The 24,568-nt window shown below is 42.0% G+C and overlaps 2 protein-coding genes across 5 annotated transcripts; one reads left to right on the top strand and one right to left on the bottom strand.

Moving 5' to 3' along the window:
* Positions 1–177: 177 nt before the first annotated feature.
* asun (integrator complex subunit 13 asun) lies at positions 178–9,334 on the top strand. Of its 3 annotated transcripts, none has more exons than XM_076689355.1 (10): positions 178–194; positions 494–781; positions 865–939; positions 1,006–1,292; positions 1,365–1,455; positions 1,524–1,731; positions 1,814–2,193; positions 2,267–2,428; positions 2,495–2,826; positions 2,902–3,370. In XM_076689355.1, the coding sequence occupies exons 2-10, from the start codon at positions 566–568 to the stop codon at positions 3,185–3,187; spliced, it is 2,037 nt and encodes a 678-aa protein (XP_076545470.1). In that variant the 5' UTR covers positions 178–194; positions 494–565; the 3' UTR covers positions 3,188–3,370. The 3 variants fall into 3 exon arrangements, with proteins under 3 accessions (XP_076545470.1, XP_076545469.1, XP_076545471.1); XM_076689354.1 differs by lacking the exon at positions 178–194 and adding an exon at positions 314–397; XM_076689356.1 differs by lacking the exon at positions 178–194 and adding an exon at positions 3,395–9,334 and having other exon boundaries at positions 362–781; positions 2,902–3,234.
* Positions 8,489–24,406, bottom strand: Amun (protein amun). Of its 2 annotated transcripts, XM_034335659.2 has the most exons (5): positions 18,825–24,406; positions 17,328–18,695; positions 13,636–13,732; positions 12,827–13,142; positions 8,489–12,445 (listed from the first exon to the last, which is right to left on the bottom strand). In XM_034335659.2, the coding sequence occupies exons 2-5, from the start codon at positions 17,474–17,476 to the stop codon at positions 12,000–12,002; spliced, it is 1,008 nt and encodes a 335-aa protein (XP_034191550.1). In that variant the 5' UTR covers positions 17,477–18,695; positions 18,825–24,406; the 3' UTR covers positions 8,489–11,999. The 2 variants fall into 2 exon arrangements, with proteins under 2 accessions (XP_034191550.1, XP_034191551.1); XM_034335660.2 differs by having other exon boundaries at positions 17,328–24,406.
* Between the last annotated feature and the right edge of the window lie 162 nt (positions 24,407–24,568).

Genomic DNA, 24,568 nt, shown 5'->3' with positions numbered 1-24,568 from the left:
AAATAATGATAAATGTCTAAATATTTAATCTATAATGTATGCAATTTTAATTTATAAACAAATATATAGTTTCAATTGAAAGGATATTATAGGAACGGAAACGTATTGAATTTTACCGGGGAATTTTAAATGTTATTAAGATGTACATACATATATATGTAAAATAAATAATTTTATAAATCACGTTTACTGAGGTATTAATCGAAACTTTTTGATGCTTACTGTTTAATTTGACGTATATATATTTTGTTAAAAATATAAAATTTTTTTTCTGAATACTTTGTGAAATATTTGTGTTTATAAAACAGATATTCACACAAATTGATATAAAGAAAAATTATAGATATCATAGTACAATTTGATGATACTTACACGATATTATATATATGATATTTAGGTAATAGAGAAAACGTGATACGAATATCTCAAAAAGAATTTTGTGCCTTAACCTACAATATCTGATTTAGCGAAGTATTGTTACACTGTTTTACAGATCTGTAGTTAACAAGTTGTAACGCATTGTATGCAAGAGTGATCTTTAAAAAAAAAAATATGTTCTAAAATAATGTATCCCGCAAACCATAAGACTATTTTTGTTCTGGACCATACGCCATATTTTGGTATATCTACCGAGGCTCCTCTAGAATTTGATTTTCTAAAAAGCCGCGGCCAAAATTTGATACCTTTGGCCCCTGTTTGTAAATCCTTGTGGACAACCAGTGTTGAAGCTTCTCTAGAATATTGCCGTATAGTGTGGGATCTCTTTCCAACTGGAAAATTGGTACATTATTTTAATGTATCGGTATTAAATAAAATGTATATGACTTTAGTTTAACATCTAATCCTTGTATTATTGAATTACAGATAAGATTTGTGGCAACTGATCGTGCAGCATATGTATTGAACTCATGGAGCCCATCGCAACAAAATTTAAATCATGCAAGTACTTGTTAATATTTTTCTATTAAGAGATCATATTATTAATTTAAACTGTTATTGTTGCAGATAATGAATGGTACAGCTATTTTAGGAGTACCAACAAAGACTCCACAACCTGGAGTAGATTACTCTGTGATACATGGCTTGAGAGTAGCTATTGAAACGCTTAATGAGTGTTCAGAAATTCAACATGAGAAGAGAACATCGTTAAACGAAAATGCCAGTAAACTTGTTAATAGAGGAAGAGTAATATGTATCACTAGTGCACGAGATAATAGCAATATGAAGAACTTGGAAAATATATTTTTGAATGAATTAGCTCAAGAAAATAAAACTGCTTTAGCTTCTGATCAGTTAGTATAATACTAATATTGTTCATTACTATACTTGGTGATGTTTTAACACACTTATGTTTTATGTTTCAGTCTAATACCTGTAGATTATTGTCACCTAGTTATACTGAATATTTTTCCTAACAATATTGAATCACAAGTTACTAGTCAAGGACCAAGAGAGGTATACCGCTAGCTCTAACAATTTCAATAAAAGAAATAATAGTAACATCGCGAAATATTTTGTTTCAGGTTTCACCAATGTTAACAGTAGAAGTGCATTCTATTAAGGCGCCCGCTTTACATTCAAAATTGTCTCATTTAATTCTGGCTCATTATGATTTGGCAAGCACAACGGTAACTGGTATACCAATGAAAGAAGAACAAAATGCTAGTTCCTCTGCGAATTACGACGTCGAAATATTTCATTCGTCAGCCGCACATTCCGCAATTTTAAAAGGTACATAATCTACACAAACTTTAAGAAGTTGAAGTATTTAAATAATTGTAGCTGAGACGGCTATACAAATATTTTTCATTAGGAAATCCACAAGACTCGGCTTTAATTAAAACGTTCAGAAGATTCGAAGAGGGATCAGAGTACGAAACAGTGACTCTAAAATGGTGTACACCACGAGGATGCAGCGCAGCTGAAATGCAAAATTGTACAGCTATGCACAGAATCACTCCAGTAGACGTAAATAGCAGACCGTCGTCTTGTCTGATTAATTTCTTGTTAAATGGAAGATCGGTGATGTTGGAAATGGCCAGAAAGAGCGGTGGTAAAACTATTTCCCATTTACTCGCTGCACACGGTGGAGAAATTTTTATACACACCTTATCTACCGCTAGAAGCGTCTTAGAGGATCCACCCTCTATCAGTGAAGGATGCGGTGGCCGCGTAACTGATTACAGAATAACTGTAAATATGCAATTCCCAGACAATTTTTCTTTATTAGAAATTCATGCAATCATCGATATCTTATCTACTGTAGGATTTTGGAAAACTAATGCGAAATAATGTATTGGTGCCTTTAAAACGAAGTGCAGCTTCTAACGGCGAAGGTCCAGCAGAGAAAATGAGATGCAGATTAGAAAGACATACAAAATATTGGCCAATTACCATTTCTAGTACCCTTATGTTTAATTTGAAACAGGTATGTACATCTCATGCATCGAATTAAATTTAAGTAATCAACTAATCAGAGAATTTTGCATTGAAGTTAATAGATCCGTTACCAGATTTAATGGTAAAGGAAGAGCTCACTGCAGAGGAGGTGGTACAATGCAAGCAAGTAATCTTTAGTTTGCTGCAATTAGAAGCAAAACACGAAGCTCTCCCTCTTCCGAGTATAGGTGGTGGTCGCGGTGGTAAAAGTGGTGTACGCAGAGAAGAACATTATAGACTCTTATGGGGAGAGCTAGAAACGTTTCTTAAGCACCATGCTAATAATTCTGCTGCGCATTCCGAGGTTTTAACTTGCCTCCTCGAAGTACGAAGCAAAGACGACAAAGACAAAGTTGAATTGGACCAGGCGTTGCGCGAATTGGACGGGTAAGTCATTTCTCTAACAAACGACCACTTCCATCAAGAAAAGATATTAATCTTCCATTTATTTCAACGAGGTAGATTTGGCAAAGAAGATGGAACTGCGAGGGCCAGTGTGATAAGAGCAACGACCGATTCACCGATGTCTCCACCCCCAAGTACATCCATGTCTATTGGGAAACAACTTCTCAAGGGAGGTATCTACGCTCCTAAAAGTTTGTTGGACATTTGGTTACAACGCAGCACGCCCAAAGAGAAGAAACCAGATTTCCATGGAAGACTAAACAGCGACGGTCCTAAAGCAAAGTTATATCCCAACTTGAAAGAAACTGGTCGAGAACCCCGTGAAACTATCATAGAAGGCTAACAGCTTCAACTATTACCTATCATTGTTTATCACTCTATGAACATAAGGTATAAATCAGGAACAATTTCTTATAATTCCAATGACAAGTGTCATTTTTTTACTATCAATCAACAATGTATCACGATGCGTTCGTGACAAACAGAAGAATATAATAATTTCTTAAACAGTGTTGATTAACGTCAGAATGAAATTTTCCAATTCCTTTAGATCCAACGTACACGCTACTTGCCTCTGTACACCCTACTCTAAGTATACAATCAGTAAGTTGATCTATGATGAAGAAGAGAAGAGAGCAAGTAAAGATGATGCGCGATAGAAAAGGATGAAGAAGAATGCCACCTGCGGCCGAAGATAGGTATACAAGAGGCAGCGCAAAAGTGTATCAGTGGTACGAAACGAAAGCGATTCACCGCCACCGTCTCTCCATCCCCGCGTCCTTCGTCCCACGGCGTTTTACAGCAGCCACAGACAGACGAAGAGACAGACGGACGAACGGACGGACGGACGGACGGACGAACAGACACGTCTGCCGGGTGTCTGAGCCACCGCGATACGTTGACCTCCATCGTCTCCCTCCACGGCCTGGAATTCCACCGCTAATCGATGAAAGGAAGGAGGAAGGTATGCTGCACATAATATAATGCGAGCACGAGGAGAGGAGGCCGGGGAAAAGAGAGACGGAGACAGAATCGACGGATGAGGAGAAGCATACAGGAGAGGAAAGGAGGAGAGGGGTCCGGAAGGGGATCAGAGAGTACAAGTGCGTGACGTAATAGTTCATTCATCCCGAGACAGACGATATCCCGGTCAATGGTGTACATATGCATACACGTATACGCATTTATTCGATACTACATACGCGTGTACACCTACGTGGAGACGTATATGTGTCACGTGAAGTGCACACGTGCACGCGATGGTTCGTCTCTTGCTTTGCTTTTGCTCCTTCCTCGTCTCGGCCAGTTACAACGTATCGATACTCTCCTCTGGTCCATACTACCGGATAAATCTCTCCTCCTCTCTTTGACAATGACAATGAATTTTTCTTATCGCAACGCCCCACTGCGATTACATACTATTCTTACATAATTGTTACGTTTTTCTTATCGCTGATAACAGGTGTACTATTTAGGAGAATGAAGATAATAATTGGAGTTATCAATGCAATTAATTGTAACAACATGTTTTTTTAAAGAAGTAGTAATTATAAGTAATAAATGCTTTGATCTTTGATAAGGATCAGTGAAACATGTAAATATTTTATCAGACTTTAGAGTTCATTGAAGCTCCAGAGTATATCTTGTTAAATGTATTTTTAACAGACTTTTTATGGGGTATTGAAAATGCTTATATTGTAATTATCGACTAGGAGGAAGCTTTAGAAGGAGTTGAATGCTTTTGTTGGAAAATTCATGCCACGAACGTAGCTGGAAAAGTAAATTAGATAGAATTATTGATCGTAGGCTACAGCTGTGTGCAGGTGGTGGCACGAAGAAGACTCCTCCGTTTATAATTTACCTCGCCTATCTACCCCAAATATCGATCCTGACAAAAGGTCACCGAACGAACGAGTGAAAAGAGAAACACAGTGCAGACCCCGGCTAATAATAACCGCTGATTAAATACAACCAGAGCGTTACAATCTTTCATCGAACTGTGACTTTTCATTGGAATTAATTAACCAAAATGATTCTCTTTGAACCCTTGGGCCTACATATGATTTATTACGTCGGAGCTCCTAAATGAATTTTGAAATTATTTTTCTCACCAAGGATTACGGATGAATCTGTTCTTGTCATTTAGAAAATGGGACAGGATGTTCCAGTGGAAGAGAAACGTTGATAATTCATGGCGTTATCGATTCCTGGTACACATCGTCAAGTCCAGAGTGGATATCGACCTGGTGCTAGAGTAGCGACGTGCTCCGTTTGCTGGCCCTCTATAATTCATCGTCGCCCCGCTTCCTGGTCTTTGTACTTCCCGGATGGACTTGGCGCCTCCTCGCATATCGAGTTTTCTCCTGAAAAACTGTTCGCCGATGTTAGAATTACATATTCTTTCAGGTAGCACGAGTCGTGTTCGGTAGACAGATTTCGATGGTATAGCGAATAGACGGAGAAGTTGGTTCACGAAACGCAGACAATTGGATGTTAGCTCGGGGGATGAGTCGTCAATCTGCTACCCTAAACCTCGTAAAGCCTGCAGCCGCCTGCAATTGTCAGCGGAGAGCAACTGATCGATTTCGAGGGAAACACTGCAGCCTCCGCGTGATTTCATCAACAAACTCGTAATCCTTGCGGACTAGTACGTAGTTTCCTAGTTTAGGCATTGAAGTATAACTAGAATTATTTGTGCAGCAAATTGGACAGGTCCCTTAGAGATTTTGATATTCTGAAATTTTAGAATGGTTTCTATCTAAAAAATTGTCGAGGTAAAAAGAAATTTTTCACCACGCATCAAGAATAATCCTAGTCGAATGGAAGTCGAAGAGGAATAAATTTTTTGTACAGTTGCGACCAGTTAAGGCCAGGTCAGAGAAGACAGGCGCAAGGGAGGGAAAAATAATCTCCCAGCGGGATTTTCGACCCTCGCCGCGTTTCGTATCAGGGATAGGAAGAGAGGCGGCGGTGATCGTTAGCACAGAGGGATCTTTGAAAAACGTGTTTCATGGTGAGACAGAGAAAGAGAGGCAGCTGGTGAGCTAGCGAGCAGTCAGGGAGAGCATTGAAAAGGGGGCGTTGACAAAGGGAGAAGCGTAACCCTCGGGGAGCACAGCGGGAAAGCGAGTCCTGCAGCGCTTTCCTCTTGCCTCAATGGAATACGTTAGGACACGGGTTGAAAAATTGAAACAGCGAAATCTCTTCAACTCTGCGACAGAATTTGAACGAACCTAAAACGTTATCATCAGGTTTATTGCATACAGGGAGTCTAATATATAATTTGATGAAAATAAGATTTACTCATAGAGCAACGGAGAAGATCATCACCCCTATGAAACAATCCTCGTCTCTCCAGCAGCCAGTTCATCGAACCAGCCAGAGAAACAGAGTCTGGTTAAACCAGATCCTCTCATTCTTCCTCTCACTGTGAGAGTAGATATACTTTCTCCTTCCGGGACCTAGTTGCCAAGTCTATGAAAAGTATGAAGAGGAGATGGAACGGTGTGGCAAGGGCAAGAGGAGGAAGCGAAGGGCCAGAGATTGGAGTACGAGAGAATGTGTTGCAAGGAAGTATTGCGGGTAGGGGAAATTGAAAGTAGGATGGAAGAACGTTGGAAGGCGCGGGTGTGATAGGGTGGAGGGTGTCCCTCAAATCGCCCCCGCCATTGGTAAACGTCGTCGTAGCACGTGCTTGCTACGTCACCGCGTGTTTACAGAGAGATACCTATAGCCGTTACTCGTGACCTTGTGTTTTGTATATATCATCCTCCCTCCTGATGCCCGTGGGATGTACCTCCCGTGGCCCCGCGGACTCGGGAATACCCCTATCCAGTATCGTCGTCTCTCCTCGAACTCCCCGTGAGGCAACCAGTTGTTCCGTCTGTGACGTAACAGGGTATCACACGACCTGTCGGTGCTTTGTTGCATCCTGTTCTAACTCTCCATCCGGCGTCTCTCTTCGACCTAGACAACCTTCTTTCCTTCTCTCGCTCCGTTCCTTCACCGGCCGTCTCTCTTCTTCTTCTATCTTCCAGATTCCAGTATCCCCGTCGACCGACCTCGCACACCTTATGCCGTCCTCCGCTCCTCTGGCTGCCCTTCGTGCCGCACACCGCTGATTCACTGTGTAAGTGGATACGCGCACCGCTGTTTTCTCGTCATTTAACCGAGCGAAAGTGAGAAGAGAGGATGCTTTAAATGGGTGAACGTGAACGCGAACGCGAACGCATCGACTCGAAGGTCGTCGTGCCAGAGCTTACCAGTAGGTCACTGGAACGACTCTGATGACCCCAAGTTCCATTCCTTTCGGTTACCGCTGCTCTAAATGGATTTGGGATCGATGCTATTTACTTTTCCTGTTGCATACTTTCAACGCACCACGTGGACCGTTTACTCTGCTAAATGTATTTTTTATGTTTATTCTAGTCCTGGATGTCTCTTCGAAAGGCTAATCTCAATTGGAAGTTGCAAGAGAATACCAGAGTTTCTTTCGGATCAACCGAAGCACTCCTGAGGAAGGAACTCTGAGAAGCTTGAAATGAGTTGTTGCTGGCAATCGACCATACGGCAAGGTTACGTCTGTCCTTAATTTTAGAAGCATCAAAAAGGAACGCTCGTCACGACCAAAATAATAACGTGTATATATGAGGCGTGAATAAGAATCGACTACTTCACTGTGGGAACTGCGACGAAGTTGTAAATTCTGTAACAATGTCACCATTGCGATAACTTTAATTGAACAGTGCAAGTGAAGTCATTCGTATAGAAGCAGCTGAAGAACAAGTACATACAAGGAGAAAGTCGGAGATTACAGGGTACACTTTCACTTTGTTCGACCGGCTTGAGTTTGCTCAGCTGAATCCGAAGATATTCTTTGTTTGAACGTGTAATTGTATTTTAAACGAAATTTCATATCTAAAGTAATTATTCGTTAATTTAGAACCGCGTTGGTGCTTGATAATACATTATTTCTGTTGATTAAATAAGTTTATTTACACTTTGTCGAGTTTCATACTTATTGACCCGATACTTGGAAAAATATAAAAATTGTAATAAGATTTAAAACACTTGACGCTCTTCGTTAAGTATAAATAGTAATAAACCGTTGTAGAGGTGGATTTTTTGCATGGAATATATGAAGTGGCGATTAATGAGCCCAGCGAACCTTGATGCAGGTAAAAAGTGAACAAAAGCTGGGATACAAAGGAGGATCAATCGTTTCCACTTTCCAGCTGGATTGAGGAAAAAAAAACCATCAACAACTTATCCCCCTTTCCTCTCTATAAAAATCCCTTGTCCGTGTTTTCTCTCGTCGTTCCGCGCTTGCATCGTAAAGGTGAACACGTTAGATATAAAAAGACTCGGAGGATTTGATGAATAAAATGAAAAACTAAAAGAGAAATGAATGTTTCACCATGCACGAGAACAGCAAGAACACACCAGAAGATCGTAACGTTTTCAAATAATTTATTTAACCTCGTACTTCGTAATGACATCACCTTACTTTACAATTAATCCAAGAATTACACGTTACTATTCAAAGGAAACGAAAAGTGTCTTCGTAGATCGCAGAAAGCGTTCTTCTATACAAAGTTGAGAGAAAATTGGCCGTCGAGGATTTCAGGATAGACCAAAGGGTATATTCTTGAAAAAAAAAAAAAAAAATGAATCGGTGCAATCGTTGGTGAAGATCGCGAACGTTAACGAATATTGGGATCGTTAAGAGCAGCGATGGGCATAACGAGTGCCCGTTGGGGAACTCAAGGGGACTGGCGTGCACGAGACGTGCAACGATGGAATACGGGATGTCGATGTGGGAAATTTGAGAATTTGGTAATTTAGAAATATAGAAATTACAAATTTTCAAACCGAGTGCACGCCACTTGCCCTCGAGGGCACGATTGGCCATCACTGATCGACTCCTAAGTGTTCATCGAAGGCAAGGCAAACGTGTGATTCTTCTTCATCGATTAACATCTTGTCATCGAGAGAAGAGCATGGCCCATCGTCGTATCGATCGGTTTTTAACACGATTGCTTATTTATATTTATTTTAAATGGCAGTTTTAAACGGTTCACCTTATCAACCCCTGCGAGCCGAAGAAAATTCTTGAAGGATCTCCTCCGAATTTTCGTAGACGATCTTATCCTAGGGCAGATCTGTTAAAAAAATGTTCACGCCGAATTTGATCACCGTCGGGAAATCTGTATTTTCTGAGAAGGAACATAGAGGAAAAAAGGCCACGATTATTGGAAGCAGGACGTTGATGAAACAAAATATTTCATGTTCCTTTTGGTAGAATAAAATCTGAAATTTTCAATACAGGAGAGATAGAGAGTGATACTCCCTTATCGATGAATCAAAGAAAAGTGGCGAAAGAAAATGGCATTGAACAGAACAAGAAGAATTATTGGTGGAATGTCTTGTAATTACGTGCGAGAATAATAATTTATCAGGCGAAAAGAAAGAAAAGAAGAAAAAAAAACAACTCCGCTACATTAAATCCGTTATACGTTTATAAAGACAATAAAAACTATGCTCGCCGTCGTTCGTAATAGTAGTTAATAGCAGCAGTAACGTAATAATAATAATAATAATAATAATAATAATAATCACCCTCGTGTCACTATCAATCTCATCATTGTCGTCGTCGTCGTCGTCGTAATTATTATAATTCATTCGCGTCATAAACTCACGCATATGTATATCAAATATTACTTCAGCAATTACTTAACATTATCCGCTAAATAATCGCAAGAACGTCGGTGAAAAAAAAAAAAAAAATTCTCCATTTCGAACATTTTTCGTCTTCTTGATCTATGGAACTTCACGATTCTCTTCGATCCACGCGTTTGTAATATATATATATATTGTTCCTTGCCAACGAAACGATCGATACGGAATAAATTAGGCGCTAAATAAATAGAACGGGCTTCACTACGATTTTATTAAGGTAGATTCATCCATACTCGCTGCAAACCTCTGCTTTGTTCTCTCCTCTGACAAGACGAACCTCAGACGTCCTCTTCCTCGATCTCGATCAATTTTCGAATTGATTATCGAAATCAGCGAAGATCGTTTCTGAGGTTCCTCTTTGGATTTCTTGCATTCCTTCTCAACAGAGAAATTAATTATTTTGAGTTTTCAAACTCTCTGTTCACAACGGTTCTTTGATACCAGACAGATATCCTATTATTTCTGTCTTTTCTCTTCACTTTTTCGCGTTGCTTAGGATGGTGTTTGTTCCCCCCCTGGCAAAGAGACACTAAAATACACCAGATATTGAAAACAAGCTAGTCCATTTATCTGGTTTCTTTTTAGCGTAACCACTGTCGGTTACCGTATGTATGGTTTATGTGTGAATTAATAATAAGGTCGGTACTATAGCTCAGCCTGGCCACGGTGTTCTAAATTACAAATATATATATATAATTATGTATATTTATAAAATTTGAATGAACGTTCTTGATCAAGCTATAGCGGTTTATTCATCTTCTGTAACTTTCTGGCAACCTTACATACCCTCTTTCACTCTGTCTTCTTATACACACATTCTCTCTTTCTCTCTATCATGATTCAACGTTATACTATCTCGTGTAGTCTTGTTTTTCATGTTTTTAATATATTTTTTCACATTTTTTTTTGTTGCAATTACTCAACGTTCGTTTGCAATCGATTAATCGTGGTTCGTCTCTTCGTTCGCATCTCATCCTCGACAATGATTAATTAATCATCAATAATGCAAAAATACTAGTTAAATCCCTGTACATGAGAATCTCGACGTGATGTGTGTGTGTGTGCGTGTGTGTGTATGTATGTATGTATGTATGTATGTATGTATGTATGTATGCGAGTACCTGTTAGGTGTCTACCGCCATTCGTTTTCACGTTTTCGTTTTTTCATGATGGACTCAAAAAAGCGTTACTTTTATTTGTTTCTAATTTTTTTTTTTTTTCATTTTTTCCATTTTTTTTTCTTTTTACTTACAATGTATTTGGTTTTGCTCCATGCATCACTCTGACATGCAGTTTTTTTTTCTTTTAGGTATATAAATTATGGTAATGATTCGGTATTATAATTATAATAATAATTATTATTATTAATATTAATATTATCATTGTGTTTCGGTGTACCGCCGATATTTTTCTTATATTTTTTTTTTCTTGCTGGTCACAGGATCAGTTACTCGATCTCTCTCTCTCTCTCATACCCAGATTTGTTATAATACATTCTCTCTTTATCACTCCCTCCCTCTCATTCTCGTTTCGCGCACAGTTCGCTTTAAAACGTTAAACATCGTGTATGTGTGTTTCAGTGGCCCTTGAACACGGTGTAGAAATCGCGGATAAAAAGGAATGATCTTTCTCTGGTAAATAAAGACTACGTTTGTTCCTTGGTAGCGTGTAAACCAACGGAAACGGGTCACTGATAAGGCAGTACCAAGATCGTCTCGATCAACGAACGAAAAGCTCCTACGCGAGGAAAGAAATATAGCGCTACATCAGAACAAGAGAGAAAGCTCCAGGACAAGTATAGAAACTCGAGGAGACTAAAATAGTTGGTATCACGACAACGCGTGAGAAACACAACGGGTCGAAGAGAACACGAGAAACCTTGTAATCAAAGGAGAAGAAAAAGAAAACAGTTGGTAATCTTCATTGGTCGAGCTTCGCCTCTTGTTTCTGTGTTCGAGCCCCGAATCAATCTAAAAACCAGCAAGCTGTTTTACGCAATGACTTCCACATCATCGACTACGATATTACGTTATTTCACACTCTCGAGGATGTCTACGGACAAGGACATAGAAAGGCGAGGTGCTGTGACCATGATGAAAGAATCGGTACCCAAGGAGACAAAGAAGAAGAAGAAGAAGAAGAAGAAGAAGAAGAAGAAGTAGAAGAAGCGAGTGTATGAAATATTTTGGATAAATAAATGAATCGAAAGAGAGGGAGCGAAGAAAAATAAATGTAAAACACGATCATGATGATGGTAGCCTGATGGTATATAAGAAGAAAGTCTACTATCCGCGACGCTGATCGGTGACCCTGGCGGTTTTTTAGAAGCGCCTCGCTGCGATCAGCGTTAAATTGGCGGCTGACATTAGGTTGGTGACGTTGTTGCTCGTATTCGTGGCTCCTTGGCTCGCGGTGGGTCACTTCTTACTCTTCTTCGTTGGCGGCTCCTGTACGACGTCCTGAGAGTCTTCTGTGTCCTCGCTGTCCGTTGGTCGTGGCGTGTTGTTGCTGTCGTCGTTCTCGTTCGTTGCGAGGGAATCGTTCGTATCTTCGCTGGCTACGCCCACTGTAATCGGTGTTGCGGGTTTATCCATCGAGTCTTCGGTGAAGGACGTGGTCATGCTGTTCTCGTCGATGGCCGCTGGATCAATACGGCCTGGTTCCTTACCGTTCACTGCCACTTCCTGATTGCTGTCGTCCGACGGTTCCGTCGCTTCGCCGTTGCTGGCTGGCGGATGAGAGTTGCCGTTCTCTGTTGAACCTGGAATGCCGTCTAAGAGTTCTGGTTTTAACTCGGACGCCACATAGTGGGTCCATAGGGCTAACTCCACCCTGTGAGGACTCCATGTTTTGCCATTTGACGCTGAAACGAGACAATCAAACGGGGGATGTTTAAATTTCATCGTTCCAATGTTAAACCCTTTACGATCCAATGTTATAGAGTGAGTCTTGGAGGATTTCTATTCTTGTGACTGAAGTGGATATGTTGGTAATGATTTCTGGAGTCTCGAGTAAAAGGTTTTGGAAGTCGTATTCTTGTGTCTGAGGTGATTGCGTTCGAGTTCTTGAGGAGTTTATGAGAGAAATCAAACTTGAAATATTAACTAATTGTATGTATTTTGTATCTAGGAATTGTTTAGTTGATGCGTGGATCATAAAGCGTTGCGATAACGATGCATCATTATGAATTAATCAATTTTCAAGGAAATAAATCAACGTCGAACGAAGGAGAGCAGACACTCACTTTGTTTGTTCAACCTCTCCACGGTATTTTGAATGTGTTGAACAAAGTTAAGGTACTCCTTGGTGGTGTAATCGATGCCCTCGATTTCCGGTATTGCCATCAGGCATTCATCGGCCATAAACGGTGCATTTTCTGGTGATGCCGCTGCTAACAAGGCCGATGCCATCGTGGTACCTACTCCTTTTAAATTCGACAGGGCTGTGATAGCTTGTTCAAGATTTGGAAGTTTCTTGAACGCCTTTTTCGTTTCTGCCATCACGGCACGCGGTGTGTTCACTTTTACTAAATAAGATAGTTGAGGGTAAAATTTCCCACGCTGTAAATCAGAAGAAACGTCGTACGTTAAGTTAGCAGAATTCTTAATCATCCTTAGGAGTAAAAGGTGGTCATTAGAAAACCATTATCGTATCGTTTACTGGAATCGTGTTGAAAATATTTGATGCGATGTGCAAGATACTTGAAATAAATTAAACTTGTTTCTGTAGTCACTGTGATTGATTTTTTTGCTTCTTGTCTTAATCGCTAATGCCGATTAATCGTTTCACCCTTTCTTCTAATGAATTTAAAATCTATGAAAGATTCTCAGATTCACTGATACCAAATAGAAATGTTAGAAAGAATAGAATGAAGATCATTCTGTGTATACGCAAAGGTTAGAAGTGTACCATCGAAATATAAAACTGATTTGCAGGATAAAATTTGTATAAGATACCAATACTCGTTAACTCAATTCAACGTTATAATCTAACAAAATGTTGAAAATGAACTAAGACGAAGATAAGAGAAAATAAAAAGGAACAAAGACTCACTATTTGCTTCCATTTCATCGTTTGCACCAACTCTTCATGATTGAGATGCGCGTCTTTGCCGCGTGATTTGATTTTTTTCGGAAGCTCATTTTGATACCTGCAAGCAGAAAAGGCGAATCATCAATGAACAGGATAATGGATGTTCAGGATATGCAAGATCACGATCACTCGTGCCAAGTAATTACATAAGCAAAAGGAGAAGAGAATACAGGAATCGAAGATGATTAAAAATGCAGCCGCAAGAAGCGGTTTTCCACCTACAGGACAAGCACGAGGATGGAACACGAGCAAATTAGGTACACCGTTGCGCATTGAATTTCCTCAAGATATTTGCTATCGCTGGTTTAAAATTTTCATTCTTAACGCTAGAATAAATCAACCTTTTGTATGTTTCGCATTAGATTTTCAAAGCCAAGTGGAACTTCCGTTTCTGTATGGTAAATCGTTTCAACTTCTAACCTTCCACCGCGGTATTTCATTTGATTAATTCGACAATCGGTTACGATACTCGTCGATACACACGTTGGTCGAGCGAAAACCGCGCAACCGCGTGCTAGCTAGCTTCCATAAATTTCAATGAATTTAAATAATAACATCGCGCAAGGAATCGCCTTGAAAAAAAGTTGCACGAAGAAATACTACTTCAGGATACCTTCTTAAACAAGAACATATACTTTTTTAACCACCAACCGTGGTAAGTTTAAATTTTTCAAAGAAGAAAATAGAAATTTATTTTTAAAAAATTAAACATTTATGAAATTGAATTAACTCTTCCTTGAATTCGGTTTCGTTTGGCGAAAAAGGTACATCTCGGTTCAGGTAGCGTTTCCTTCTTTTTTTTCTGCTCTCTTTGTTCCTATTATTCGGGTCATCGACATCGGGACAAGTTCTCTGTTCTACGGAGGAAAGGTTGTATCACGCAAGTTGGAGAGAGATAGAACGAGATGCACTCTCGCGTGCTTTTATTGCAGGTACTTTCGAAGGTCGGCCTTCGAGAGATCAGCTGTTTGGCTGAACAGCTAAACTTAGTTACGGACAGTTTGTATTTCATTCATATAATGCGGCACTTGGACACGCGTCTTTCTTTGAATCACCGTTTCCCGGTAAAACGATCTTAAAAGTATGCGCCATAGACTCTATACTACTTAAATCTATAAAAATTCTTCAAAAAAAAAAGAATAAAATGGAATTGACTTTCTTCGATAGGCTTCAGGTGAATACAAAGGCACGTCTGCCACGTGAAATTCGTTTACGTGAACAGAAACCCTAAAAATGTCACGTCGGTCGTTCGATTAGCATTGGCACAACAAAAGCTATTCAAGATTCAAAGAATTATGACAGTTATCAATTAAAACTCCGAGCAAGGAAAATGGCCCTTATTAAAAGAAATTGAAAATTTTTAATTCCGTAGGAATTGTCCGACGAAACGTCGAAGAAACAATCGTTCGAGTGTCGTAACGGTGTAGTTTCTTTTGAACAGTCTCGAAACCTTTTCAGGACAGAGGTTCGTGCAACCATTTTGAGAGGCACTCGCACCACGCAACGCGAACTCCTCGCAAAAACAACCTTGACACAATCGCCGTGCTTTAACGGCGAGGATTGTGCCTAACTAGAACTCTACGCGTCTGACATTTTCCTCTCTGCTTTACCTAACACCACCCCGCCCTTTTCATTTTTTTGCTTTTCTCTTTAACTTTGTAATTCGCAACTTTGTAGACATTTTTACGAAGCTGAATTAAAACCTGGTAAAGTGTCCTTGGCAAGTGGTAACTGTGTTTTGCAATATTGCAAATTTTTCTTCTTCAACCGCCTCCGAAGTTGACCTTCCATAATTTTAAACAGTATTTTTCGGACCATTTTTGGAGCCATATTTCGGACTACTTTAAGGTGAAAATTTTTTTGTCAAAATTCAATTATTCTCACTAAACTGTGAGAGAAGGAAGGGAACAAACGGAACGTAATCATAATGAAAGAAGAATAAACGAACGATGACCGCAAATGACGATAACCGATATATTCGATTGCTAGCCGTTTGACCCAAATGTTTTTCATCGCTTTAACGAACTCGTGATTCAGCGAAAATGTTTCCACGAATTGAAGCTGTGCACCATTTAACTAGGAAAATTATTAGACAGAGCAGAGAGAATTTATATTTCAAAGATCCTTCTCATTTCCTCTGCTCCGATTTCTATCCACTGCATACCGGAAGTCGATGAATCTGGCAAGACGAAAAGGTAAAATTGCATTCGAACAAAGTAGGCTACTTGGTATGTCAAGAAACAGAATAATTGATTGGTAAATCGATCATGGATTTCGATCGAACTTGGAAAGTACTAAAAAGCTTTAACGCGGAATTTAACGAGCCTCGAACCTGCCTTTAATTAATTAAACCAGACGTGACGCCAGTGGAATTGAAGCTCTCGCCTCGTGGAAACCTCGTTGTCGCAGGCATTCTCTCGATTTAATAAAACTCACCTATATAGTTATTTTTTTCCCTAGTTCTAAAATCTGTACGCGGTTCGGCGAACACGTTTATCCGACTCCTCATCTGTTGAATAACTCGAGGAGACAAAAATGGAGTGATTTGTAAAGGTCATGGTATATTTTACCAGACAAAAAAAGTCACTATTGACCCTTTACACTTGAAAGGTGATTTTTAAAATATAGTTGAGGCACAATCCAAATAAAGCACGGTGTTTGATCGATTATCATCGAGGATCAAGGATGCTTTCGCTTTCAATGCCAGCCAACGTGAAATCTGAAATTAGAAGACTCGTTTATGTTGCGCGAAAATCAACCATTAAATTGTCCCTTGTTTTTTATTTCCCAGAAGCTTTCGAGACACTTTTCCTTGGTCGGTCGGTCGGTCGTCTAACGTAGAAAAAGAAATTGCGAAAACAAAAGTGGAGAAAGGTTCGTTAAATCGTGTCCGAAGGAAGCAAGGTAGTTTGTGTGTGACGCCGTGAAAGCGACGCCGGCGAGTCGCCTCTTTCACTGGCATCGTTGCCAGCGCGACGCTCGCCCCGAAATCCGCTTAATATCGACGAAAAAGTCGGTAAACCTTGAAACGGAACCAAACTACCTAGCACTTTTATTAAAAACCTTTGGATTTCTTTTGTAATGATTCTGAAACGCAGCGTACAAAGGGAAGGGTAACAATGGCAGGTAATAGAGGATCGTAACGGCAACGCCGAGACTTCCTCGATGAGGTGGCAGAAAATTCCCACATGAAAAGTATACGGTCGATTGTGGCGGAAAAACAATAAAAAATGTCAGTGATTTTTAAGAGAAAATTAGGTAAAAAGTAATAAATAAATAAACAAATAATAATAAAAAAAAAAAAAAAGCAGCACGTGACGCGAAGGGCTCGTAGCGGGCCTAATGCGGTTAGTTTAGAAACGAAAGGCAGGGATGATTCGAAGTGACCGCCTCTTCGGGAATCGTCGTCGATCACTGCAATAGGAGAGAGTAAATATACTATCTAGAATTGTAACTGGTCCGATGAGGGGGCCAATACGGGTGTATAGAGATACAACATGCGGTATGCTGATGGCAACTGGCGCGCCACGGGTTCATTGTCCCGTGTGTGCCCGTGGTGGAAGCCCCTCGTTGGAAAAGGAGGGCCCCGTGTGTCTGTATCGGGCGTTAATATGTCGACGAAACAGAAGTATGATTAATTTTCGTAAACTTACCAGTTATCCAACTTGATCAGCTCCTCGGGTTTTTTCGTCTTTCGATCGGCTTTGAGTCTGAGGGCCTGCGGATAAAGCTTCAGTACGTGTTCGAACTGACTTGCTGTGCCCTCCGCGAAGAAAGTCGCTGTGTCTTTCACGGAAGCCATTGTGATAACTGAGCTTCGAGAAACGGCCGTTGGGGCGCAGCACGAGCGCCTCGGTTGCACTATACGCGTCCTCGTCTCTCCCCCTCAAGAGTCTCTATCTCTCTCTCCTTTCCCCCCTTTCCTCTATCGTCTTCGTTTAACGATGTCTCTCTCGATTTCTTTCCTTCTCCCTCTCTGGCGAAACCTCCGTTGCACCCCTCTCCGCGCGTGCTTCGGGAGAGGACCGACCACGCGAGAAATCCTATTTTACCCTCTGACTCGTTCGAATTCTCTTGGTTTCACCGGCGGCGGTGATACGCGACACACGCGTGGGACGTGTTTCACGAGGATCGGCGCACACACAGTTTGCTCCGGCGACGAGGGCACCGGAATTCTATCGACGACGATAGCACGCGTGTTAAACCAGACTTCACTATCTCTGTCTCCTTCTTCTCTCGCTGTTTTACGATTTCCTCCAAATATATTCAACACGATTTTTTACGTTTACGTATTAGAACGATTATTACCGGAATGGATTTTCAACTTATAAAGGTGTGATGTTTACGCGGAACGTTATACGGTGCAGAGCTACGAGGTCTCGTGCCTACACTCTTGTAAGGGAAAATCACCGTAGTTACACGCCGAGAACTCGCCTTCGGACCTCGTTCGACTGTCCCGGGTGGGGAGCGCGACTCGACGTCGCCAATAGGGAGCAGCACTGCTCGGCGTGTTTCTCGCTTCTTTCCTTTCCCCTCGATCCCTCCCTCTCTCTTTCTCGTCACGTCCTTCCACCGCTTTCCACCACCCTTATATTATTTGTACCGAAAATTTCAACGGTTGCGTTGCGTGCGGCTACTCACGCACGAGGATCAAAGTTACAGGACGAAAAGGAAACTTTATACCGATACCGATACCGATACCGATACCGATAGTAGAATGATGTGTTTTTGATAAAAGAGGCAACTTTGTGATCCGACTGGTAAAGTCGAGAGACGAAAAGGAGAACGTGCAATCGGAACGCAAAGAACCTCCTTTCTCCTCTCGAGAGTCTCTGTGTTCGAGCAGTCGAGGAGAGCAACGTGTTTTCCTCGGCGCCACACTGATCCTTCCTCCTTTTTCCCTCGCTCTCTCGGAGAGGCTTCGTACGAATGCGTGCGGTTTCCCCGCCGGATGTCCGCCAAGTATAGAGACTGCCTCCCCCCACTTCTTTTAGTCCTCGTACACGCACGTATGCACCGATCTACGAAGGAATACACACACGGTACACGCGTATGTACTTGGATCGTCCGCCGCGAGGGACTATACAGGCGCGTACCGCAGACAGACAGGGTACGTACCCCTTCTCTTCTTTGTCGCTCTATTTACTCACGATCGTCTTTGATCCCGCTGTTTGCCAGGACTCGTCGTCGTACCGACTCCTATATCTTCGTGTCGAGCCGAAATACTTTGCGCTCGAGCATCGACGAAATCCCGTTGACGATCTCATCGACGACGGTGACGATGGTTACACGGCTCGCCTTATCGTAGCCTTTTTTTCCCTCCCGAGAAACGGCCTCGCTTTATACGTCCGCCTCCGTACGAATCACCACGTTCGATGGCTGTATACGCGCGCCTGGCCTGTCTCTGCTGCACGACTCCTCGCTGCTGTCTCTGTCTCTGTCTCTGTGTGCCTCTATTTCGATGCACGCGTCTGAGTGCGCGCGCGCAACTCACGACCGAACCGAGCCAGCGAGCGAGCGAGCGAGCGAAAGAGCGGGTAGAAGGCTCTAAGCCTTCACTCGAAAAACGGGAACACGGAGTTAGTGCGCGCTTAGGCAAAAGCACCGCGTATAGCCAATAGCTCGCTCTCTCTGTAATATGCTGACAGTAGTGAAACAGGCGGCCGACTGAGGGCAGCGCCTTCGCTGCCTTCTGCTTGTCCCCTTTACCTCTCTGTGCCCCTCGGGGACACGACGCTACCACCAATACCGCCGACCCTACTATCGCCCCTCCTCGTAGCGGGGATATTTGCTCCTTCTTTATCTCTCTCCCACTCATCTGCTTTGCCCCTGATCTATCTTTCCTAATACGTAAAACGAACGAACGAAGGCGGTAGATTACATTTTATCGTATTATACCCGATGCCTGAAACGTTTGTCGTTTCGACGACAAACCGTATTATTTCTCGCGCGACCCCTCTTCGTGCGACTCCCACGAACAGCGGACACGCTCGATACCTCCTCGTGAAGGCGCGTACCGTTCGCTCGATCGCGCTGGCTCGTCCGACTGGAAATCGATGCTAAAGCCGGGGTAGAGGCGCGCCAGTGGTGCCGTACCATGGCTGGCACACACCGCGTGTTTCACCTACACAAATACACCTTTCGATCCATTGTATAGGTGTCTGTAGATGTGTAACACCGTTACTCTATACTCCGCAAGGTTAAATCGTGTGGGTAGAAGCGTTTGTGTGCAACGCGCGTCACGGTCTACCAATAGCTGTGTGTACGTCAGAAGTGGTTCGAATACGTACAAAAGGGCATATGTACAAGAGGCGACTCGCAACCCTTATGACGCGAGCATTTTGAAAAAGTTTGCGTGGCTTAAAAAACTCTCGGAACGGATAGCGATTGGATGGTTGCTAAAGTAGAGAGGGAAACGTGTTTTTATTTTACATGCTCGTAGAGGAAGATCGCGAGACGGTTGCCGGAGTCGTTGCGAAACGAACGATTTCACAATTTTGTAAACGCGACGACATGCGCTGTACTTCCGTGCTTACGAGCTTTAATGACGCTCGTTCCGCGAATTACTCTTTTTTCAAATTTTCTTTTTTTTTTTTATAACAGCTTTCCTTTCTCTACTTTCCACCACTACCATCATGAATTAAAATTAAATTTTTTGCAAATTGCATTCCCCTTCTTTGTTCTTGCAATCCGTTAGCTTAGCATTCCTTTGGTTTCTCGCAACTGGCCGTGACACTCGTGCAAAATTGCAAGAAACGGGGAAACTTATGAGCGTTTTCTTTGAAACTTTTGCCACATATCCGTATGTCGCACGAGGTATACGCATGTGCAGGAACGGATATCTATGTAGAATCCTAACATCCGTGTGGTAATGCTGGCGTATAATCATTGGTGAGTCAGTGTTAGTCAACGATACTGGTGTTCGTGCACATTGGTAGTATATCGTGGTGAGATCTCGCTTTGCCGACCAACCCATGAGTACCATGGCGAACGAACGCCTCACTACCAATGTCAGCATCACTACCACCGATGCACTTTATACATATAGCTAGCCAGTCGGCTGTACTCGTGGAAAGTGCCGAGCGAGCGCTTGCGCTTCGGGTAACTTTCCATTGTCGTTGCTTATGCTGAGTAAAAACGAAGAAACTTAACGAGAATCTTTACGAAACTTTCGACTCACGAATTTCTATCTTCACCCCGAAATATCAAAACTTAATAAAGCAAAAAAGTTTGAAACGGTACACGCAACCGACGTCCGTCATTGTGTTTTCAAGTTCGATCCGGGCGTCCAAGCACGAATTGTCTTTTCGCATCCCTTATTTCACGAAACAAAAGAAGAATTAAAAATGCTTTCAAAATGTTCTTGGATTTTCTGTTATTTATGGTATATAGTGTAGAGATAATAGCCGTTAAGGTTTATGGGTAGATTTTGAAAATCGAAGGGTCGCCAGTAAGGGAATTGAAAGTTTCACAATGGCGCAGGTAAACGGATATCCGAGTGGCCGGGGTTTTTATTGAAATAGTTTTGAAACCCTCTGCTCGTAAAATTTTCAGTCAATTTGAAATATTATCTTTTAATCTAGATGGTACGAATTCGGTGTTTACGTGATTTAAAATGTCTACTAGGAGGGGTGGTAATTAATACGCGGGGGAACGCGTATTCGGTGGTGAGAAACGAGCGATTACTGGGACTCAACCCCGTAGGTCCGCAGTAAGTGGTGGGTAATGTTACGGTTGGGAACGGACAGGCGAGGAAGACGAAGAGAAAGGCCGGTTTTCTTCTGAAAGCATTTTAGCAGGCAAGCAAAACCAGGCAAGCAGCCATAAGCCCCGCATCATGGCCGTCGACTCACCGTTATATGCCGAGCATCGGTGAAGCCCTCGTGCCCCTTATACAAAAGAGAGAGGCCCGACCCCCTCTGTCCCTCGGGCGCTTGAAATTCAACCCCGGCACTGTCGACCGCTACAGGGTTGCCAGATCGTCTAGTTGCCAGAATGCGAGGTTGCAACGTGCCGTTATCGATGCTCACCGCACACCCGGACAATCACCTAACCTCAAATTCAGCTGTAGAACCAGTGCAGCTGTTATCAGCGACGCTGAACTCGAATATAGCAGCCCTCTTTAAATTGAATGAACGCTTTTCAAAACCGGCAAAACTATCTTTTCAGCGATCGTTACTCTTTCATTTTCCTTTAATAAGATTTACAAAATTAGTAAATAAAATTGGAGTAATCTTGTTTCCTGATACGGTTGACGAATATGCATTTAAAAGCCACGCTATTGTTTGCAAAATCCCGGATACACGGCACTGCATACATCACCGTACATACGCCCTACAGATTACATGCCTTTCCGTGTTGCTTGTTTCCAAAGAGCTCCCTATACAACCCGCTAATTATTTGTCCTCAGCAACAGGTCACACTCTCTTTCGTGACAACTCTTTACCCGGAAGTTGCTCCGTGGTTCGTAGAATAATAATAACATCACGTACCGTGGTATCCCGGTTTATTTTTCTTTCTTTTTCATTTCACATTGCGATAGAATTATTACCATATGCGAAAGAGAACCCCTTAGGCATTATATCGAGGGGCTGTTAAAATATCGGTAGCTGTATTTTAACGGCTGAAATTTCGAATTTGATCGAACCATCGATTCGAAAGGGAAGGAATGACTGGCGGGTTTGAAATACGCTTCGCATGCCAACTATTGCCGCGTTCTATACCGAACACGTGTTCTTGATGCGGCATAGTATACGACATTGTCGCGATCTGACATGTGGGCCACGGTGGGATAGAATGTGTGTGCGGACGAAGCATAAGGCCAAGCGGCCGGAGGGACGAGCACAGAGCTCTCCGTTTTATCGTGAGCCAATCCGAGAGCTGTGACCTTGAGTAACTCTAGAGAGAGATATATTTAGATGTGAGCGGTTCGAGCTGCTGGTACTGCTGCTACCTAGCTCTCCCTCTAAAGTCCCTCTTTAGAGTTGAGGCTTGCAGAGACAGATATGTATGTATAATAACGAGGGAAGTCTCCTCAAGGTATACTCTGAAAAGAGTAATCGTTTAACATATATTTTTCTATAACCGTAACAGATCATTTTTAAATTTTGTAAATTCGGTATTTACAATTACTTGCAATTATAACGAGTAGCAGTGTTAGTTGATACTTGTAATTGGATGTGTCTCCTCAAGCTGATACTTGATCATAGAATTGCCAAAGTGTTGGTCAATTTTCAAACAGTTTCGAATAATTATATCCAGTTTTTATTTTGTAATATCCTGTGGTGAGCACTAAACGATGAGCTTGAAACCAGTTCTCCTTGGGTGCTTCAAAAGAGTCGAGCTTCAGAGGAGGGTATTCAGGGTTAGTCGCCCCAATTTCCGTGAATCTCTCGAGCGTTACGGGACAATTGGGCATTCCCAAATTACAGTTGCTACTTCCGACAACTATCCCTTCGCAGGTTAATATACGAAACCCTCCCGTTGTATCGGATCTTCTTTCTGTACTAAATTATACGATGTTATCAAATGTACACACCGAGAGGGTTTAAAAATTTAAAAAGTAAGTTTCTCTTTGCGTCAATTACTCGAGGAATGTTCTTTCTTCGCTCATCATGAGACTTCAAAATAAACGTGGCTGGTTCAAAAATTGACGTAACAAGATAAGAATGATATCTTATTTCATCAGCATGCGATATGGCTGGGAAGAGAAGTGGATTTTGAGAACAATGATGTACTGTTATTTAATATCTTCAAACTTCAGTAGATCTTCCGTTGGAGTTCATTATTTGCATAACACACGAACGAGAATTTTTTCCAACTTTTATTCTCCTCTTCTCATTTTTCTCTTCGCTGAAATAGCAACAACTGTAGCAGCAGAGTTAACTTCAGTATTCCATTGAAAAACACACCGTGCACTTGGTTCATCATTTACTCAACATTCATCGTTTCTTCAGGCAATCTTTTCGATTCTAAACAAATCGCACGTTAGTAAAAGCACGTCACAGGTGTCTTTTGATTGCAATTCGATCGGTACAGTCAGATATTGGTAAAATCCGATGCGCGAAGCAACAAGTATCGGTCGATCGATCGGTTCGAATCGATCACAGCCGATTGCCGGCGACAGAACTCGGAATTTCCACCGGATCTGTTTACAGGAGACCAAATAGTTCGATGCAACAGGCTAACTGTGAGATTTCACTCTCTTACAAGAGAGTAGACGGGATCAGGGTGCGGAAGGGAAAGAGGGATGACATTAGAGCGAGAGAAAGATAGATCGTACGGGGGTTAAAAAAAGAAACAGGAGCGAAACGAGAGTGATAGTAGAGAAAAGAGAAGGAGAGAGAGGTGGACTTTCGCTAGCATCAAAGCGAGACGGGAAAGAGGAGAAAGAGAAATAACAGGGATGAGAGAGAAAAGCGACAAGTCTGTGTGGTATTCCTTTCCGTGTGATTGTCATTCATGCATTGTGAATCAGGGACTTTATTTTTAGAAGCGACTGAATGAAAGTGGAGTACCCCGTAGTAGTAGTATAATGTCGATGGTAGGAGGAACGAGAGGTGGAGGAGGAGAAACGAGGAGAGGTGAAGAAGGAGGAGTACGAGAAAGAGAAGTATATGCAAGATAGGTAGAAGGGGTGGTAAAGAGAAAGAAAGACGGATATGGAGTGCCGAAAGAGGGTGAGGGAGGGAACGAGGAAGACGTTCCACCGATCTGCGAGTAAATCGTCCTCACACGTGCTTGCTCCCTACCCGTCACCCTTTTCCCCCCTTTTCACCACCACCAACACCCTCGACCGACGACACAAACTGCGAGCACACGCGAACGCAAAAGGCGCACGCACGTGCTTCGGTTGGACGCGAATGTCGTTTACCTATATCCCTACGAATCGTGA

Source organism: Osmia lignaria, chromosome 7, assembly GCF_051020975.1.
Source record: "Osmia lignaria lignaria isolate PbOS001 chromosome 7, iyOsmLign1, whole genome shotgun sequence".
In the NCBI taxonomy this organism is placed as follows: Eukaryota; Metazoa; Arthropoda; class Insecta; order Hymenoptera; family Megachilidae; genus Osmia; species Osmia lignaria.
This window is presented reverse-complemented; position numbering and strand designations above follow the sequence as displayed.